This window comes from Pseudopodoces humilis, chromosome 1 (assembly GCF_049639895.1).
Source record: "Pseudopodoces humilis isolate 2021_Gansu_Grassland_sample_001 chromosome 1, ASM4963989v1, whole genome shotgun sequence".
Taxonomy (NCBI): Eukaryota; Metazoa; Chordata; class Aves; order Passeriformes; family Paridae; genus Pseudopodoces; species Pseudopodoces humilis.
Window position 1 is genome coordinate 141,670,861 of NC_142200.1, and position 21,269 is coordinate 141,692,129.

The following is a 21,269-nucleotide window of genomic DNA, read 5'->3' on the forward strand; positions in this document are numbered from 1 at the left end:
GTATTTTATGTTTATCATTTAGATCTTCTCTTTCCTCTTTTTTTTTTTTCCTAAAGAAATAACCTTTCTTTCATCCAGTAATGACAAGAAACTCCAGATGAATGCTGTTTCATTTCTTAAACAACAAAGAAACCTCTCCTAGAGCTAGCACAAGCCATCAAACGTTACTGATTATTCTCTAAAGATGCATTAACATTTAAAAACGGTGTCTCACCATGTGGTTCCTGGTTTTGAGAAGGAATATGATAAGGCTTTATCAATATAGGGAGTGAGCGAAATCCACTTCTCAAATCTCCTTCCAAAAATTTCCTATTATCCACCGTGTCTTTCCAGCACCCTCAGGGAGGCCTCACATTTCCTTCTTATGAGCTTTGTTCTGATAAGGGAGGACGTAAGCTGGCATGCTTTTGAAACCCAGTTTACTTACTGGATAGAGCAGAGTACCAAGTTTGTGACATGTGTAAAAGTCTGACAGCTGCAATGCAGAGGAGAGGTCCAGGGAGCCCACACCCATGCCAGCTTCACGCAGGAAAGTAAGAGATTAGGGACAAAGAGATAAAATCATACTTTAATTCGAAGAAATGGCCTTCTTGAATCAGAGGTAAACTGACTTGTTTGTTGATAACATCCTAAGGCATCTCTAAAAGAGAGACAAAATCCAGTTGGACCAGACTGCTTTGAGCAGGGAGGGTTTTTCTAACTCTTTTTTGGTGCCTGTAGGTCAGGAGGTTGGACAAGCTTACAGGAAGTGAAGTTGGAGCTTTGGAAGGTACAGCCTGAGAGTAGGGGAAGAGGCTGAGGGGAAAGAGGCAAGAGCAGCTGAGAGCAGGAGAGGAGACCAGCCAGGGTCATGGTGTTGCAGGAATATGAGACTGGGAAATGCCACAGGGGTTTCAGATGCTTTTCATGGGTTTGTTCTGGCTCATTCTCTCCAGTCATTCTCCTTCACAAGACCCTTTCCATCATTTTCCAAGGTCGGCCTCAAGGTTGTAGCACAGCTATATGACAGAAAGGCAGCATGTTCCCAGTGTCCTCACAACCCTAATACCTTCTTCATGGATGCAGTTTCTTCCTCTCCTTCAGTTCAGTGCTGCAGGTCAGGGAGCCTGGGACATCCCCCTTTCTGGTGCCTTCTCCCTTTGTGTACATCTGAGCCAGGTGTGCCTGGATTTCTGAGCTCTGCCAAGGGCAGCATCAGCATCAAGTTAAGGTGGGTTTCCTGAAGGGCCTCAGGGGGCTGCTGTTTCCCATTGTGGCACACACACTCCAGCTCATGAGGTGGAGCCCTGGGGGCAGCTCACCCTGTAGTTTCAAAATGTTGCACATTTTGCACTTTCTCCTAAATCTAGGGCAAACCACAGAACAATCAAGCCCTTGATTTGCTAGAGCACCATCCTAACTAATTTAGTGCTCCTTGACTCATTGGGGTTTTTGTGGATTTTTTTTTTTTTTTAAGTCTCTTGAAAAGCAAAATGAATTGCTTGAAAAATTGAGCTAAAAAAATTCCTCTACTTCCCCACACCTTCCCTGGCAGTATTTTATCTCATTGTCCATCATTTTTCTAGGGATGTGCTCTCTCTTTTCCACTACATGGATCACCAAAGAGACAAACAGAATCTGCCCCAGGGCTTGTCTCAGTTCTTCTCCCCTGGGCTGCTTTTCTATCTCTTGCTAACATGCTGTATTGCCTTGTGCCATTGACTCCTTGATAGCCCAGCTCCTGTTTTATCCCACACTTCCTTTAGGTCTGAAACACACCATTGCATCTGCTCCACATGGGGTTTTTCTCCTGCTTGTCTATTAACCTACAGCTGTGCGGAAGCTCTCATGCACACACATTTGACAGAACTCTCATCTAAGCAGGACCTACTTGCAACCACGTGAGCCAGATCATTGCCTTGGTTGGTGATGTGATGAGGAGATGTGCACTGCAGTTTTCAGAGAGTTGGGGAACTGAACAGTACCCAGGAAGACACATTTGTGCTTCTACAAGTGTGCTTTCACTGGGCAGACCTGTGCTTTCCCTGCTTGTGAAAAAAATTCTCTGTTAACCCCAAATCCAGGGCTGCTGTGAAGGGATGCCCTGCTCACACCAGTAACTCAGCACTCCATTTTCAGATGGGGCTGACCCAGGTTGTGTCATCCCCAAACCAGATCACTGAAAGCAATATCCTGAGCAGACTGGCTGGAGTAGGCCAAATTCACACAGAGACCCTCTAAGGAGTCTGATGATCTCCTAAAACTGTTGTGAAAGTCTCAGCCCCAGAGCTCGGCATTCAGTGTCCTGCAGGGAGCTGTCAGGATGGAAATACAATGAGGATGCTTATGGCAGTGACTGGGCTAGAATCACTACCCAAACCCTTGGGTTTGGTGAACATTTCTGGATGTGCAAGAGGAAGAAATCTCTGCCTTCCTTTTGCCAGTCCCATGTTTGGTTAAATGGACAAATTGTGTTCTTGTAAATAGATGGTAAAAGGGGAAAGCAATTCAAGAAGAACCAAGTAACTCAGTGATCTGAAAAGAAATTAGATAGGTATCTGGAACTACAAGAAAATTCAGATTCTAACAAAGTAATAAACTTTCCCATTACAAAAATTGAGGATAACTACAGGTCATCCCTTGGACTTGGACATTATTTCTTGTTCCCATAGCACGAGTGCTCCCAGGTATCACATCTCTCTGTCACAGCTGCTGGCCTGGTGCAGCTTGGGAAACCATCTTGGAAATTGTAGCTATTTGGTGTGTGGAGCAACTTCCTCCTAGGCTGTAAAGTTGATTTTATGCTGATGAATGGCCCATCTGTGGAACTGGGATGAAGGTGCATTATTTTCCCATTTTTCATATGACTGAGCAGAACAATACCTTGGGGGATCTCAGAACAAAATTATCATAGAGAACCATGCCCAGAAGTAACAGGAAACTAAAAAAATGCATACACCACTGTAGGCTATAGTGCTGAATACTGCCTCAAGAGAAATGAATCCTAGCTCTGGATGGATTCTTGTGGTCAGCCCAGATTGCTTTGTCATATAAAGGATGCTGCAGAAATTGCAGATACAGCAAGAGGCTCTTGCATTACTTCACAGGCTAGGGAATTAGTATTAAAGAAGATGGGAGGAAATTGTCCTTTCATTTCATTAAGACTGAACTGGGTCTTATCCAAAAGGTTTGGGTTCAGGTATGAGCACAGCCCCCTTTGTCAGACTCCTGTGAGATCAAGTTCCATGGAAGCTATGGCCCTTCTGCTTGTGCCACTGACCCAGCCTCAATTTACCAAAGTAAACAAAGAGGAAATGCAGCAACTTTCTACAGCTGACTAGAGGCTGGTCTGTCAAGGAGCTTGTGTCCCTGCTCAGGGCTGAGAGCAGGCATTAGGTTTGTATTAATTGCCCTGTTCTTAACTCGATATTCCCAGGCTGCTGGAATGCTGTTTCAGAGTGGCAGCTTTCACTCAAGTTAGCTTGGTAGGGAAAGCATGGTCACAGGACAGTTCCCTCTGGTTAATTCTCTCCTTCACTTACACTCTTCACCCATGGCTGGAGCAGAGGTGAAGTGTGCTTCTGGTCAGGATGGACAAGGATGACAGCAGAGCCCAGCCCAGTCCTCTGTGCCCACTGCAGGTCTGAGCAGTGGTCTGGTTCAGCTCAGGGCTTTCCAGGTGTGGAAGTGGTGCTGCAGACAGTTCAAAGATTTCTTTCCAGCATCTAAAACAAATCCATGCTGGCACTGTGGGGGAGCTTTCTTTTTCTGGGGAAGGTGGGCAAAGGGATTTCAGGAGAAGAAAGTGTGGCTGAGGGGCCTCAGTGGGACCCTGAGACAGGAGGGTGCAGTGAGGATGGGAAAGTTTGAGGGAGAGTGGGTCTGTGATGTTCAGCTGTGATGGGGAAGTGGGCGAGAGAGAACAACACTGTGAGGGGTGAGGGGACTCTTCAAGATGAGTGAAACCCCTCTGATTCTTCCAATGCACAGCACCCACACAGGACCTGCAGGCACTGGTTGGAGCTTTTCCTCCCCCAGCCTCTCCTACTCACTCTCTGCTCATCCAAGGCTGCAGGGAAGGGAGAGAATGGAAAAGGGGGAAAGACTCCTGTCAGGGGTACCAGAATGGGAACAGTGACTGGCCCAAGCCCTCTGCTGTGAACCCTGAGCCCTTCTGAAGCCATCTGAGGGAAAAGCTGCAGGAGCAGCAGCTGCTGCATCTTGATGCTCAGATGGACCCGTTGCTCAGACAGAGCAGCAGTGCCAGAGTCTGCAAATACATGGTTCATGTGTTCTGGAAATCCCATCACTTTTGGTAACCCAAAGGAGAGGTCTGATTCCTTTCATGACCTGTCATGCTAAACCTTTTGCCAATCCCCAAAGTCAGCTCTAGCCCCTAAATCCACCAGAGAAACCAGTGGTGGCCAGGCTTAGGAGAGCTGTGAAAGCACAGCTTTAAAATGAAAGGTTTTATTGTTGGTATTATCATGCTAGAGCCCAGGATTCACCTTGGAAAGAGGCTCTCATTTCACTGCATTGGAGTCCTGAAGCTTTCAGTACAATTAATCGACCTGTAAAACTTTGCCATTGTTTTATATTCCATTATTAATCTCTACTAGGCTGGGTAGTTAGGTTCTTAGTGGAGTTTTGCTAAAGCTGCCTGGTGACTAACAACTTCACTTCATGGACAGTTTTCAGGTCTCAAAGTACTGACTGGCTGGAAAAAAATCAGAACTTGTCAGGCAAAATTTAAAAGAAAGTAATTGTGTGAAACTGAGATCACATCTTTCTTGTATCTCCTGGTCATCAGTAATAAGGGGTAGAAAACCCCTATTTCATTTCCTCCCATGCCTAGTTCAGGTTAAGATTTTTCATTCAAGGCCACTTAGAATCAAATAAAAACTTGAATCTCTGTCTCCCAAGTCCTGGATCAGTGAATTCCCTCTCAGCAGAGCTAGACAGCTCCCTTTTTTAACTTTCCATTTTAAAACTTTGTCAGAACTGACACATCATGAGAAAACTCTTTGCCTTTGACAATGCATTAAAAATGTCCCAATTCCTTCTCCTTATGATATTCTTGGCTGCTTTTGCTTATTTGAGATTTGTTGTTTCAGGGGGAGTTTAAAGTAGAAAATAAGATTTTCAGAAGTGTATGTCAGTGCAGTGTGTGTGTCTATCCAGGAAAAGAGAAAGAATATGCTGAAAAGCTATGGATTGCTCACAGCCAGCATTGGCCACAGCTTTGAAAAGCTTTCATGTAATGCAAAATGTGTTTGTTAGGATTCAGGAAAACAGGTTTCCACAGCTATAATCAGATTCTAATTTTAACAGAATGCTTGAATTGCCGAAGGGCATTGCACTGTATTTATTGATTCTGCTTTGTTATGGGTTTTGCTGCTTTGTAAAACACTGCATTTGGATGCAATGTTCAGATGTGATAAAAAGGCTACATTAATCAGCAAAAGACCATGCCTGAGAAGTTTTCAGAACAGCAGTATAAAATTTCACCAAGAAAAGCTCCTTGTCCCCAGATTTGTCCAGCCCAAGGAATGGTGGTGTCTCCCTCTGCAGCAGGGAAAAAGAGACCACATGCTCCTGGACATTTCCCCACTCCCCCCCAGCAGCCCATAGCTTACTACAGGTATGCACCTAAATAAGGCACAGAATTTTGGGGTGGAAAATATCAAACCATAGCTAGGAAAAATCTCTGTGGGTAAAAACTACACCTGCTCAGATCTAATTTAGTCTAATTTGCCCTTCCACTGACTGGGAATTACAGGTTGTCATGGGGTGGCTTTACCTTTAAGATAGCTTTGGGAGCTAAGGAAAGTTGAAGCTGCTGGTGGCTGATGGGAGTCTTTCCTCCTGACCAATTATGTCATTTCTAAGAATTGACAGCAGTTTTGACCATTGAAAAGTGAGATCAACTTGTGAACCCTACCTTAAGATGTAAAGCCAGAGCCTTCTTGTTCTCTTTGTTTCCTGGCTGTGAAAGGTAACAGAGCTCTGGCTGGCCTCCCGTTCCCTGCCCAGCCCATGCGGCCCGGGCCGGGGCTGGGCTGGGCCCAGCGGCTCCCGGCGGGGAGATGGGGCCTGCGGGGCTTGCCCCGGGCCCAGGCCGGGCCAGGCCGGTTCCTGCAGGTTTTGCTGTGACTGAATTCACCAGAGACTGCCGAGTAAAGAAAGGAAAAAAAAAAGCTCTTGACCTGCGGCAGGCTGAGACAGCGACCACACTCTCCAGAGCAGCCATGAAGAATCTTCCATCGCAGACAACTCCAGCCGCTGCTCCGTCAGAGATCACAGAACCATCTACAAAAGCCTGGGCAAGATTTTAACCTTTTCATTACCCAGATGAGACTTGCAGATTAATCCTTTTATCCAGAGAGAGAAAAAGAGAGTAATCAACATGTAAAGAGACTTTATAAACTATCAGAGACAGTAAAGAAAAGAATTAAGCTTCAGAAAAGGTAGAGAATAAGGAGATGCATTATAAGCTGAAATATTTTTCTGTTAAAGCTATGGAGATGGACAGTAAGGTCTTGAAAAAACTCCTTTAATTCATGACAGAGTATATAGGGAGGAATAGAGTATTCAAAGTGTGGATTTTGAGTAAAAAGTAGAGTAATTGTGATACAGTGAAGTGCTGGAACAGAGTGAAGCGAAAATTTGAAGCCTTGGGGGGCAATGAGAAAACTTTTCCAGTGGAGCTCACAAAGACAGATGAAGAAGACTTTTGCCTTTGAATAACTCGTCCTTAAAATGACATCCCTAGACTCATGGCCCATACACACCTCAGAGTGAGGCGAAATGGGAGGAGTGAACTGATGACAAGAGTTCTGGGCAGCTAGCATCAGAAAAATAGAAAGCTATAATAGAAATAGTTTTTCTTGTGAGAAACTCCATAGATTAGCAGAAAGAGACTTCTGTTTCTCTACAAAGACTGATGAAAAGACTCTAGCAAGAATTGGGACTGTTTTAAACACTAAAGTTCCAAAGTTTTTGTCTCTGTTGTCATGTGAACAAGGGAATAGTGGGTAGTAGGGGATAAAAAGGGTTTTCTGGAAGTTTATTCTGGTGTTCTTATTCTTGTAGTTTGTTAATAAACTTTCTTTATTCCTTTTTAAGTTTTAAGCCTGTCTTGCTCTTGCTCTAATCCATATCTCACAGCAAGAAATAAGTAATTATTTTTAGTTACTGTTTTAAAACCACGACACAGGTAAAACTCATAAGCTGAGTTTTAGAAAGCTTATCGGGCAGCTCCAGGTCCTGTTAAGATCTTTGTGGGACTTCTGGAATTCCTTAGACTTCTGGGGAGTTTCTTAGAGTCTTAAGAGAGAAATCTGAAGACATCTGTATGACTAGCAAACAATCTAATTCTTACCATGATCGTTCAAGCTGCCTTCTCTAGCCAGTCTGGAACAACTCACCTCACTCTGTTAATTTATATTTCTCTATCTGTAAAATAGGAATAAAAGGGATCCAGCAATCACAGCTCTGAGAAAGGGTAGTTAGTGCTAAGAGTAGAATACTAAAATGGAAAACACTGTATATTCTATGCACTACTATAAAATTATTCAGAATAATTTAGTAACTTTAATGCCCAGATTTTTAAGGCCATCAGGAAACATTTTCTGGTGATCAAGATTTAATTTCTTCAGCCAAAGACCATAGGACTCTAGAGTTCTAGAAGCTGAATTAGAATATATCTGGTGATGCATCAGGAACCACAGCCTCTCTAGCCTCATACCAACCACAGCGTGGCTGAAAATCTGCTGACATTATTGACAGATTGCTCTTGTTTGTCTCATGGGGTTCATTTTCTGTTTTCATATTTTGCTGACTTCTTCCACAACATTTTACTTAAATCATCCTTGAAGATTTCAATTTCCCAACTGCAACAAAATCCCAAAGCCACATGAATCACAGCATGTTTTGTTTATAAAAGAAGAGGGTTATGATGAATAACACATTCTCTTTATGTTTGTGTAAACTTCTTGATTAAAACATGGCAGGAGAGAGAATTGTCACCAAATAGGCAATTCCAGTGATGTTGATATATTTTTCACACAAAGTATATTTAGAAGATAAAGCCTAGCTTTAAGAAAAAACATTTCTCATTAACAAAAAAATGAAATGCACATCTTAGGACATGGTGAGTAGCTGGTTCCCCCTGGTCTCTGATGGATGCAGCCTCTCACTCTCCACATGCAGCCTCCAGCCACTGGCTTTGGTCAGCTACTGACCTGGGAACAAGCAGCACCTTTGCACATCTTGGCAGTCCAAGATGAGCTGTGCATTGCTGGACACCAGCTAGTGGCCTGATGGAGGCTTCAGAGGCAGAAGTCTTCTCCTCAGAGAGTTCACAGCCCTGCCAAAGCCCTTTCCCAGACCTCTAGACTTTGCTCTGTGGGAGCAGCTGCACTTTCAAAGCCACGGTAGGACATGTCTGATTTTAGACAAGAGGAGCAATTAGTAATTAAAAATAATAATCTTGAAGTATTTGAGTTGTACTTTGCTTGATTGCCACATGCACAGAATCTTAATCCCACTGATAAATCTTGTAGTTTTGGCTTCAACATACTAATGCTTTTCTACTCCAGAGGAGGCTGGAGTCCACAGCCTGGGCTTGTAGGTGGCACAAAGAATTTCTCTGGCACCTGACCCACTACTGCTCATTCCTCTTTGCCTGGAACAGTCATTTATAACTCTCAGAGAGAGCTGTGCATGACTTTGCTGCCAGCAAATTGTTTTAAAGTGAATTTTAACTAGTTATATTTTGATCTCAGGCATTCCTCAAAGATAGACATTAGAGAAAACCTGTTTGTAGGCTTTGAGCTATTTCTTTCAGATTTTTTTTCCTCTCAGGGTATTAAAGCCTGCTGAGAGTCCAGGCTTACTTAGAAGTTAGTCTGATGGTAAAATGAATTTAATGTGTTAGAGTGTCATTCTCTGCTCTAGCATAGGTTCAATGAAGGTATTTTGGCACCTCTCCCTAGGATGAGCTTTCAATGCATTTCATATTAACCTACAAAAATAATAAAAATATTCATTGTAAAAGTGCTATGTTATCTTAACAGATGAATTTTTTCTCCTCAGTAATCATATATAGAGGCATTTTGATAGACCAAAATGAAAAGTTTTCATTAAAACACTCACTGATAAACTTTAATATCCTAGAATATCATTCTTACACCCTTCCCACAGTCACTGCCTTGTAACACCAACATTCAATCAAAAAATAATAATTTAATTAATAAGTACTTAAGATAAGGAAAAATAATGCAGTCATTTCCTTTCTGTTCTTGTGGATTCAAATTTCAAGTTTTCTCTTCATTGCTTCTTCTGGATTAAATGCCACATAATGATAATCTATGAATTGGCAAATTGACTTCGCTATCACATCTTGTCAGTACATCACTAGAAGCAGATGAAAAATTCTGAAAGGAGTAGAAAAAGTGAAAAGTGTTATTTGAAGGTTAGTGAAAAGAAGAAAGAATAATATGCCAAAGGGAACATCATTTATCAGGTCATGGATTCTGTCAAGTTAGGGACTACTGTCCAAAGACGGTATTTCAGCCAAGAAAGAGGCAGGGAGAAAGGAAAAGGTAAAGTTCAATCTCCAATGTTAATTTCAGTTACAAAAGTTACCGGTGCCCCAGGTTTGTAACATTGTCATATAAAGTACATATTCAGAATTTTTATTTGGATATAAGGCTTAATGATACTGTCCAAACCATAGATCCGAACTGAAATCTGCTACAATGTGGTGGGTGCCAAATGGCTCTGGGAGCAAGTAAATCTCCCCTAGGACTGCCTTCAGATGCAATATCCCTCACAGCCTATATTTAAAAGTAATATCTTGACTTCTAGGGATTCATCTCAACATGCTTTTGTCCTGTTTAACCTGTGCAGGACACAGCCTTGTGTTCCCTTCTGGGAAGGACACATCCCTGAGGTCACTGCAGGGGCAGTTCTGTAGACCCTTCTTTTCACAAATTCAGGCTTATTTCACAAGACTCCTAAAGTTTCTTGCTTTCCAGAGCTGGCCCGTGGCATTTCAGCCTGGCTCTGTGCTGGTCACCAAAGCACAGTGCAGCAAGGATTTGCCTGACCAGCCACCCTGCCCAGCAGAGCAGACACATCCAAAGTGTTCACTGTGCTGTGATTCTCACTTCAACACTTCCAGAAATAATAATGCTGGACATTTAGTCAGCATCTGGTTGAGGAAAGTGCATCTCTAATAGCCATCAAAATACAAAGGCAGTCAAATGTTAATCTTCTTTCCACCCCTTTGTCTCACACTGCTCTAAGGAAGCTTTATAAACCATGCTGAGGAGGGGAGGGTCCAGCACTGAAAAAAATGCAAGATAGGCTGTTCTATTTCTTCTTTCCTGAAGAGAAAACAGCCTCCACTGAAGCAGGGAAACAGAAAATGAACCTCTGAGGCAGTCATGCAAAATCTCAGACAGAGCCTTACTCATGTGATTCTGTTTAATCACCGTCCATTTCCTCTTCACTCTTTAACTAAATAATAAATATGGAGTGGCTTTTTTTCATTACCATATGAGCTAGAACTAGTCCTGGAGCAAATACGAAAATAAGAGGTGAGGTTGAAATCAGAGGGTTTCACTGATTTTAAATACAAGGCACCTGTCTGTGTACATTTCTAATCCAGTAATTAATCCAGCACCTTTTCATCTTAGGAACTCTCAGGAGTAATTTCCACATCTGAGTACAGCACACATCATAAATCCACTCCAAATGATTTTTAAATTTGTCCTTTCCAATTCCAGTTTGAATTGACATTTTGTTCTGGTTGAAGTGGCATCCACAGACGCCTTCTCCCCTGCAATTAGCTGAGATTAAGCAGAAGATCAGAAATGCTTATAGTCACTGATGTTTTGATCATACTGAACAGCAGAACAGCAGTAGGCTGTAGTTTGTGACTTTAAGATGCATAAATAAATATATTTCTGAGACTGCATTAAAATGATCCGTAGCAGGCTGTGCCAGCAAGTGGACCACATTTTTTACTGCTGACAAGCAGCTTATGTGCTGGAGTCTGTCTGCAGCTTCAGTGCAAAACTCACAGAGCCTCATCTTTTCCTTTGGTTGTATCTTCCTGTGCTACTTAATGGCTTTCTGAAAAAGAACTCAGTGTGTTCCAGCTGCAGATTTGGATTTATTTAATCATTGGCAATCTGAAAGCATTCAGAGCTTTGGGTTATTAGTATTTTATATAAATGCCACCAATGATCTTTTGGAGCATGTGTCCCAACCACCCCAGCAATGTGAGCAGCCTGAGACAGGCAGCACGGTATGAGGTTTGAGTCACACCCTATTCATTGAATTTAATAGCAGTTGAGCAGCTAAAACCCCTTCTCAGAGCTGTGGGAGTGTGTCCTGGGGTGAGTGTACACTGGCCACAAATGCCTGAATCCTATCCACCGGCTGCTCAGATGCACCCTGGGCAGGGCACAGGGACAGGGAACAAAGCTGGACACATGGCTGAGTCAGTGTGAGAATTGGGAACTGGGACTATCAGTGCACCTGCACATTTCAAGTGATTTTTAGAAACTTTATTGTTCAGTTTCTGGCACTTGCAGTCCAGGGTTGAGATGCTGTGAGAACAGCCAGATGTAGAGTGCTTTGGCCTTTGTACTTCCTTCAGTCCTGAGAATATCAGATAGACAAATCACAAATTAAATAAACAGAACCCCCCAAACTCACAGAAGTCTTTCATATCCTTCTCCCCAAACATTTTTGGCCTATGCTTTAAATTCTCCAGCTGCCCAGCAGCTGTTTGCAATCCTGATGCTGTTTTTTTCCCCTGAACTTGTACCTTATCTCTGTCAGCATATTGTGGGATGCTTTGCCCCTCACTGAGGTAACATTTATGTAGTGAAATCAAAGCCACATAAATGATGGGCTGCTCATCTAATACTGCAGTCACTAAAGTTCCCTGCAGCTACATGCCTCTTTGCATGGATGGGAAATGTGGGTGCATCAACAGGCTGAATTGCTTGGATAAGAGAGTAATCTAGGAGATCAAGGCACCTACAAGGGAAGCTCAGAGCAGGAGCTGAGAAAGAGAGGAGAATCTAGAGATGGGAAAGGGGAAAAGTGCAACAAGAGAAAATATTTTTCTTAAAAGTTTGAGAAGGAAACAGTAAAAAATCATTTTGTCCTGAGGGATTTCCAGTAGGTGGACTCCTGTGGTAGATCTTTCCTGGAAGGATGGCATCTCTTTTTCATAAATAGCTGTTGAACAGTACCTTTAAATGAATTTGCATAAGAAGGAAGCATCATTATCTTCATTATACCCGTGGGAAAGCTTAGGAAAAGAGAACTGGTTTGCTTAAAGTTACACTTTCCGCCAGCCAGAACAGCAATAGCCTCTTGAGTCACTCTTCACTGCCTCCTTGGCAGAGATCTTGCTCTGCTGTGCCATCAGTTCTCAGTATGTGCAGACAAAGGCAAAGTGGTTTCGGTAGGCATTCCTCACTGTTGTTCAGCTAGATGTGTTTGCTAAGCAGAAGTGATCACTTTCTACTTTTGTTGTCCAGATTTCATGGTACCTTTCCCACAACTCTGTAGTTTAATAATAAAAAATACTGCTCACCACCGTTTCATGTTTTTAAAAAATACTTCCTTGCAGAGTCCCAGGAAGAATATGGACCAGTTCCCAGACAGCCAAAACAGTCCAAAGAGCATCCTCTGAATTACACCGCACTTAGCATCCCAGACAAGAGGGATGTGCAAGGGATTAGCCCACATGGTCATGGAAATGTTTTCCTGACAGTGTTGGCACAACCAGAAAATTTGAGAACAGAGGGATCTGAGACATTTCTGAGACTTTGGCATTTTTGCTTATTATTTTTTATTACTCCATTCCCAGTTTTTCCCACAACTCAAGTTTGAAAAGCCACAATACTCCAAGCCAGGTGATTACTGCAGTGTCTCAATTTGTGAGGTGCTGACAACTGGGCACAAGGACCACATCCCCTGCTGCTGGGATGACGTGGCTGCTAATAGGGATGGCAACAACCACTCTTCCCCAAACTCAGATGCTGTAGCAGCATTACTGTAGCAGTATTTGCAAACAATATTTTGGATATGATGGAGATTGAGTTTGGGTGGAAACCAGTTTTGGTTATGGCCAAGCAATCCATTTGACACCTGTCCCAGCCTGCTGCTGACACACACACACCCATCTTAAATTCTAAAAAAGCAAGAATGGAGAGAAGAGGTAATGATTGCTGGGGGCCCAGCTGCCCATGTGCTGGCAGGTCACAGCTGACTTTGCTGCTCTACATGTGTTTCCTGCCTCAGCTAATCCCAATAGGCTGAAGCAATTTATTATTGCTCTCCCTTTTTGCAAACCACCCATTGGCAGCAGCCAGTCAATCCACTGCTTCCTCCAGCACTGGGGATCATGCACAGAGCCAGCTGCTCATAGCCAGAGGTGCCACCAGCCCCACAACCTCTGGCACACTGGTGTTACTCAGTGGCAGAAGCACTCAGCCCCACAGCCCAGTGAGGACTGAGGAGTGTTGCTATTATTTCTATGTCCCCTGTTTCTCTGTTACCACTGTCCACCCAGCCAGGGAAACAAAGAAACAGGGGAGATACTATAGCATGGAACAGAGGAACTAAAAATGAGGCTCTTGCCCTAGCTGAGATGGAAGTTCAGCTTTATTCTGGTGCTTGGGATCCCGTGGAGAAGGAGAGCAGGAGGGAAAGAGGAAGAATATTGATAAGTGTGTCTTTTTGAAGGCAGGGAGAAGAGGGTGGATTACATTCACACAGCCAATAAGGAGAACTGGGGAGAAAGAGATAAGGGAAAGAAGCTTACATTCTACATTTCAGGGGTGCAGTCTCAGGTCATACCATTTTTCTAAATGCATTACAACAGAGCATCACCTTCACAAGGAGAAGCCTTCTGGTCCAGATGAGGAGCTGGCGTGGAAAAATACACAGGACAGTTGGCAGTATGGAAAAAGCTTCATGTCTGTAAATGCAGCACTCCTTTTCCTTGAATGCAGAGGCCATCATGACTGTCTTTTTTTTTTTTTTTTTTTGTTATTTTCCTTTGGGCTAAAGGGAAACTGTGTAAGGTCTGCTTCAGGCAGAAGGTGACCCCCAGTGAAACTCTCCAAAGGTGAGGCAGTGAGCATACCCAGAGGATTTCCTTTCTGTTCCTTCCTGTTCTTTTATAGCCAAAATACCCAGGGGTAAAGTAGCAGTGTAAAGAGCATTTGATAATGAATTTCAGTTTTTCTCTTTTCATAATAATGAAGGTGAAGTGCTTTTGAAATGTCATTATCTTCTTTATTTACTGCCTATCTGCAGGACTCAGTTCATCATGGTGCAGGACAAGTGCTTCAGCTGCTTGCCCTGTGCCACCCCAGGGGCCAGCGCCTTGCACTCAAATATACAATACCACAGAAGGATAAAAGATCTTGGTACAACACAAGGCAGGAAAGTACCTCACTTCAGGGAGACTGTAGGAGGAATTCCAGCCAGCAATGAACAGCTAACAAGTTTTGATTTGCTTTTGGTCCAGAGTATAAACCTTTAGCTTTTCAGAATTTTTCAGTGAAATTTTATGATAACAAATCAAAACCTTACTTCTGAAATAATTTGGGAAATGTCACTGAATATCACAGTAAAGTACTGGACTGGTCTGCATCATGCAGCTGATTCTTTGATGACACTCATTGAACCAAGGTTTTTCAAATATTCATCCATCACAACTCAATCCTAAAATGAGAAATTGTACTGGTTCTTAAAAAGACAGAGCACCTCTCTTACTTTTAAATATATGAGGGAAATAGAAGGGGAACATGAACTCAGTGTGTGCTTTGTGTAAGCTTTGATTGAAGTGAAAAGAAAACCTTACTAAGAGCACCTTCTTTTCCGCACTGCTTTCTTGGGCTATTATCTAATATCACATCCAGTTTAAGGGACCTTCACAAGTGGTTCTGCAGGCACCAACACAGACTCTCAGGTCCTTCAGAAAAAAAATCAGGTATTGTCATTCTTGTTTTTATTTTTCCCAGTGAACAGCAGCAAGCACATAGTGAGGAAGTACCGTGGGCACCTGCGGACAAAGATTGAGTCTGGAGAAGGGACCATTCCTGTGCGGTGTCACAACGCAGCGCAGACGTGGGACGGTGTCCTGCTGGGAGAGCAGCTCATCACCATGTCCTGCACAGACAAAATTGCCAGGTACGTGATGCATATTCGTGGCAAAAGCCTTTGCACGTGGAAACTTGATGCCACAGAGGATTATGGTGAGTGGTGGGAAGCAGCCAGCAGGTGCTGACAGGCCCTGCAGAAACAAAGACCTCCTTTGTATGCAAAAGCAGACATATAAATAGGAGGGAATGTAAATAGGACATTTTCCCAAATTCTCTGTGGGTCGTTAGTTGCTTATTACAGTGTGACAAAAATATAAACTGTCTTTGCAGCTTTTCTTGCCAATAGAATTTCACTGTGCAAATAAAATACATCCACTTTGCTGTTCTTGGATCATTTACCCCAAAACTTGCAAACCAACTATCATGCAGATAAACTTAGCTCGTCTGCACCCAATTGAATAAAATGCCCTAAAAGCCACCAGGAATACTTCTACTATTTTGAATGCCATTGAAGAGCCCTCATGTAACAGCCCCCTCTGTGGGTTTCTGCTCTGCTGTGTAAATACAACATCTATTTATGTAGAATAATTTCCATGTAGTAAATATTTCATAATTATTCCCTGGTGACAAATAAAATGTAAACACATTCACCATTCTCAGTCTAGGGTGTTAACTAATGGCAAGTGATGGCTAACACAAACTGAAATCAAAATGTGTGTGCTTGGTTGCACAGTTACTGTACTATGAGTATGTATCTGTACATGTATGTATATTTATCTTCATCATTTTATATATATATATATTGTACTTTATCTGTAGATGCAGTTCTACATATAAAATAAATCATAGCTATAAAAACATAAATGCTATGATCAAATTCACTGCTGGAATATTATGCCTAAGAACTCAGTTAAATTTTATCAGTCAAAAATTTGGCCCAATTATTAAATGCCAACATAGACATAATCTTTCCCAAAAAAATCACAGAAATTTTGTTTAATCCAAATGCATAAATTCTGCTCTTAGATTTAACTGGATGACCTACCAAAGCTAAATTAGTCTGTCAACAGCAAAACCTGATGTTTTGTCACAAAAATGTAAATGTGAACCAACAAATGGAAATGCTACCAGACTCACAAAATCCATGCTCTGCTAAGTGTAAGCATCACAACTGTTGAGCTTGCATGAAGGATAAAGAGCAACTTCTGCTGTAATGTTTTCATTTCTTCATTAGGAGTTAACAAAAAACCCAAACTGTGTTCAGTGGGTCTCCTGCACTGCATGTAGATGCAGTTGGGTTTTCCAAATTCAGACTCACATGGACTCAAAAAACTAAAAAATGTTAAGTTCAAGAATAGAAATATTGCACTCTCTGTGGTTTTGAATGTCATTAGCCAGTGAATTAAATATCAGCTTTGCAAACAGTATTACATTTCCTATTGAAGGGGATGTTGACAGTAATGCACTGTCTCAGGAGTTGGGTTTTCTCCAAGCACATCTGCTAAGCACTTTGAGTGAATCCTTTCATTGTTGACACGCATCTAAACAGCGTTGAACTCTGTGAAGAAAAAAAAGAATCTACCATAAAGCTTTTCCAAGATAAAAAAAAGTTTGCAGCTCTCATCATTGACAGTATTATTCCAATATTGTAAAAAAACCTGCAATTTTTATTATTTATTTTCAATGTAATTCAAATGATCCTGGGATTTATATAGATTAAAAAAACAAAAAAAAAGAAACCAGCAATCATTATTCCCTGCTTTCAACAGCATGTTTACTCTCACCAGTAGTTAAAAAAGAGGTTGAGAAAATCTGCATTATACTTTAACCCAAATTCTGGTTTACCACATTAAATGCCATCTACAATATTTTTTTTATCATAAGGGGGAAGAATCAAAGGTTTCTTCACCTGTCCTTTGTTTCAGCACATATAGGACTGTTTTCTGCCTTCTTCCCTTCTGGTCATAGAGAGCAGAGGCAGGAAAGGAGTTGAGTGGAAAAGGAGATTTCTCTACAAGGGCCCTTTCCACCCCTGCCCTACTGGAGAGATCAGTGGGAGGCGTCCATGCCTTGTTTCAGACTGCAAATATTTGCCCTACCACATAGGTAACTGACTTTAAATGTCTGCAGGATGCAGGAATCTGGTTGCACATTATCTGGGCCTGTCTTGCACTGAGAAGAAAAGAGATCTCTGAATCTGAAATTCATGTTTGTATAAGCAAGATTTGACAAAAAAAAATCTCGCTTGTATGCTTTGGATTTTATTGCTTGTAAAAGTCCCTCAGGAGCACTGTGCTATTAGAGAATGTTTCCTCTTGAGAATATAGCCAGTAGCTGCTAAAATATACATCATTTTGCATTATTTGCAAAGGACATCGCTATCAGAATATCAAAGACCCAAGAACGCACAGAGTTACTGAGAAAAGCGAATAATATTCTATAAATCATGTATCTAACGATTTATGTTCTTTCTTGCTCACAGGAAAGCTATAAGCAGAGAGTGGTTTAATCAGATTTATTTGTTATTCAAAGACATTTAGCCATTTTTATTACTATCACCACAAGTTTGAGAGAATTTGATGCTTGGTATGCATTATTTGGGCTCTGTGGCTTTGTTGAGATCTCGGGATAAACACCCTGGAATCACACCTGTTCCCTCACTGAATTAAAGCACAAGCTCTTCTGGTATGAATAGTCATTTTATTTGGCTCAGGCAGGGAATTACGAGGTGAAATTCTGCAACTTCATTATAAGCAAGGTCACATTAGATCTTGGTTGTTCCTTCTGGCTTTAAAACCTATGCATCTATATGTATAAATTTAAAGTTCAGTGTCTGTGAATCCCCGAATAAACCACCCTAAGAGAGTGTCAGCTTTTACACACATGATTCTTGTGAGCCTCACAGTGCAGATGAAGTGACTTCAGGATCTCAGTGCCATAGGATTTAGGATTAAACCACATTTTTTAGCCCATAGTTCATTAATTACACTAACACCTTTTGACCTTCGTTCTCCTCTGTAACATATATTGTATGCATTTGCAAAAAAGCAGCAATAACATGGGAAAAATAATTTTGAAAATAATCATCTTTTTGGGGAAAAATGTATGTCATTTAATGTTGTCTTGATGTCAGTCATAACCTACATTAAAACCTTATATCAACAGAGACATTACAGCCCTGAGAGAATTTTGGCTTTTTGTGACAGCAAAATTCATACAATGGGCCAAATTAAAGCTCTTTTCATCTCCCTGTCTCACACCAAGGCTGGATGCAGGACTAGCTCATACCTTGCTTATTACAAGGTCGGTGCAAGGTTAATGCTGCTGCTAATGGAAGTCTCTGCAGTCGCTGTTTGGGAGCAGACAAATGGTAGAAGGAAAATTGTCATATGCACACACAGGCACAAACACACACATTTAGAGGAAAAGAAGCAAGGATATCTCTAGAACTCAGCCCTTCTTTGAGGATCTAAACACAGTAACCAAAAGTTAAGGAAGCTCAGCACTGCATTCTGTCCCTGACCCTCAGAAGCGTTCAGGACTGATCTGTGTTCAGCTGATATGTGCCAGCTGCAGGGGTGGGATCTGCAGCACCCCCTTGGTGCCCCAGGGCCTTGGGGACACTGGCTCTCTGTGTCCCCTTTGGTGACATGGTCTCCAGGTGCACAGAGCCAGCCCAGCACTGAGCATCTCCTCTGCTGGCTTCCCACAGCACACATTGTGTACGTGTGCAGGTAACAGTCCACATGGCTGCTTATATAAAACCAGAATTTCCAAATGTCTCTACTTATTCCTACAGCAGAAGAAATATGAAAGTCTGGGCAAAATATCAAAGATCTCTGCATTTCTCTTAAGTTCATCACCACTCTGGTCATACTTATAAGGGAAATTCAGAGTCTGTCACAGAGGAGAGAAACCACTTCCCTTTGACATATTTTGTCCTCTGACTCATGGAAAAACTCTCTGACCTTCAGGCCCGTCTCCTTCCACCATGGCTCATCCTCTAGGCCCACCATAACTCAAATTTAGCAGTACGTACACCTCCCTTCTGTGTAAAGTTTCCTGTTCCATGCTCTGAGCTAATTAAGTTTATTTATCCATCACCAGCCCCTGGGTTCCTTCTCCTTCGTGCAGAAAACTAAAGAAATTATTTCTCCCAATGCCAACCCTTCCAAAACAGCAGGGTGTAGCTGCACAGAGGGGTTTGGCGCTTGCCGTTGCCAGTGGTTTGGTAGACACAAAGACTGTACAGACTTATTTGTAAATGGATGAGCAGTGGCACTTGTCCTCTTTCAGAGTCCCCTTGCAGGATGCAGGCTGAGGAGCTTACTTTGCATTGTGCAGGATTTTCAGGGAGCAATCCTCATAAACACTGTCTTTAAACAGCACATAAAAGCCAGAATGCAGTGTTTGTTTTATAAGCTCTGGCCTTAAAATTGTTTTCTTACTACCGCTTCTCAAAAGGTCACCTTTAAAAGACTGTGTATTTTCTTGCCACTGGGTTAATGGTCATCTACTTCCTCAAACTTCACCAAAAAAATGACATTCAGCCCAGAAGTAGAAAAAATACCTTGAATATCTGAATTACCTCACCCACAAAACAACACAAATGGTAACAGAGGACCTCCTAGCTTTGCATTACATCATGAGCAGTCTACCCATGTCCTGTGGCTAAGGTTTGTGGATTATTTAGGCCCACAAGCTAGAGAATAGGAAGGAATCTTTATTGAGAATATATTCAGAGTATTACAAGGTAGTGTAGCCTTAAGGCACTGTTTCAGGATTTAGCAGTGGGAGTCTGAAGTAGCATTTTATAAGGTGAGTTGAGCACATTAAGCTGTATTTAAATGCAGCATATAAAAATGCAAGACTAAAAGTCAGTGTTAGAAATTGGCATTCTTAGATCTATTTTAGTGTTAGCCTGTCGACCAGAGCCATTGTTAACAGAAGGCTGAGCCTGACAAGGTAACTCTTAAGAAAAGCTACTTCAAAGGCTACATATTAATGCAAATGAAAATCAATTAACACAGCTAGATCTTCAATTAGAGATGATTTGTGCACACGGTTTGTAATTCTCTCTCTTAACCCCTTTCTGTGTGACTGAGAGTTCAATTTCAATCTTTCACCACAAGGTATGTTCCAGAAAACATATATAAACCACCCACTGTTAAAATACAGAGCAAAAACTAATGCGCTAGTTCCAGTTTCCAAACCAATAATAGCTAAATGGTCGTATAAATAGGAGCACCACAGGTGTCCTGCTGAGCACATGCCACCCTGAATAACAGTTTATGTTGTGTGAAGCATAGCTGGAAATATTGGTAATAGAAACTGTGGTACAGGAGGTTAACAACACACCAAGTGGATAAGACTTAAAGCTCTTAATAAAAAAAAGGTCTTTTACAAAAAGCCTTATCAAAATAAGATTTGAAATTCATCAGCAATGCTTTTTAATGGGCAAGGTTTCCAAAGGTCCCTAGGAGACACTTCAGTCTCTGAGCATGGCAGGTGGACACAGTTCCCTGAGATGTTTTGAAGCATCAGGCGAATTTCTCCACATCTCAGCTACGGAGGGGTTCAGGTGTTGGCCTTCAGGTCTAACCATGTCCAAATCAAATCTAGAAACACCAGCAAAAAGCTCCAGCTGTCACATCACATCTCAGCAAAGGCAGGGAACCTTGTGCTGACCTGAGCAAGGCTGCAGCTCTCTGCATCCCCGTGGGTTTGCCTCCAAACCCCTTCCTCAGTATTTTCATCATCCCTTTTACTGTTGGTCCAAGGGAGGGGCCATAGACAGCCCTGTGTGTGGTGAGGTGATGCTCCAGTGTGAGTGTGGGGGCTGTAGTGTGGTTATGACATGGGGACACATTTCCCTGCACACCGAGCTGTGGTCCCAAGCTGTCAGGAGCATGGGAACTGAGCAGGGGAACCAGGGGGGCTCTGCAGGGGGGTCATGCCCTGCCCTCTACTTGTCCAGGACTGGGGGAGCACTACAATTAATTAAAGAAAAGCTGCCTGCTCTGGGATGCCTTCCATCTTGGCACTGGCATTTCTGTGATTGACAAACAGGCAAAAATATATTTGTTTAAGGATTGTCTATATTGAAAACTGGACACGGGATTTTGTCTTTGTAAACAGTGCAGTAAT

At 42.2% G+C, this 21,269-nt stretch overlaps 1 protein-coding gene across 1 annotated transcript in view; it reads left to right on the forward strand.

The window, feature by feature from the left end:
• ADARB2 (adenosine deaminase RNA specific B2 (inactive)) overlaps positions 1-21,269 on the forward strand; it is a 301,583-nt gene that overhangs the window by 266,121 nt on the left and 14,193 nt on the right. The window contains exon 7 of the mRNA XM_005528513.2: positions 15,042-15,210. Within this exon, the coding sequence (XP_005528570.2) occupies positions 15,042-15,210 (169 nt within the window). The remainder of the gene's footprint in view (positions 1-15,041; positions 15,211-21,269) is intronic.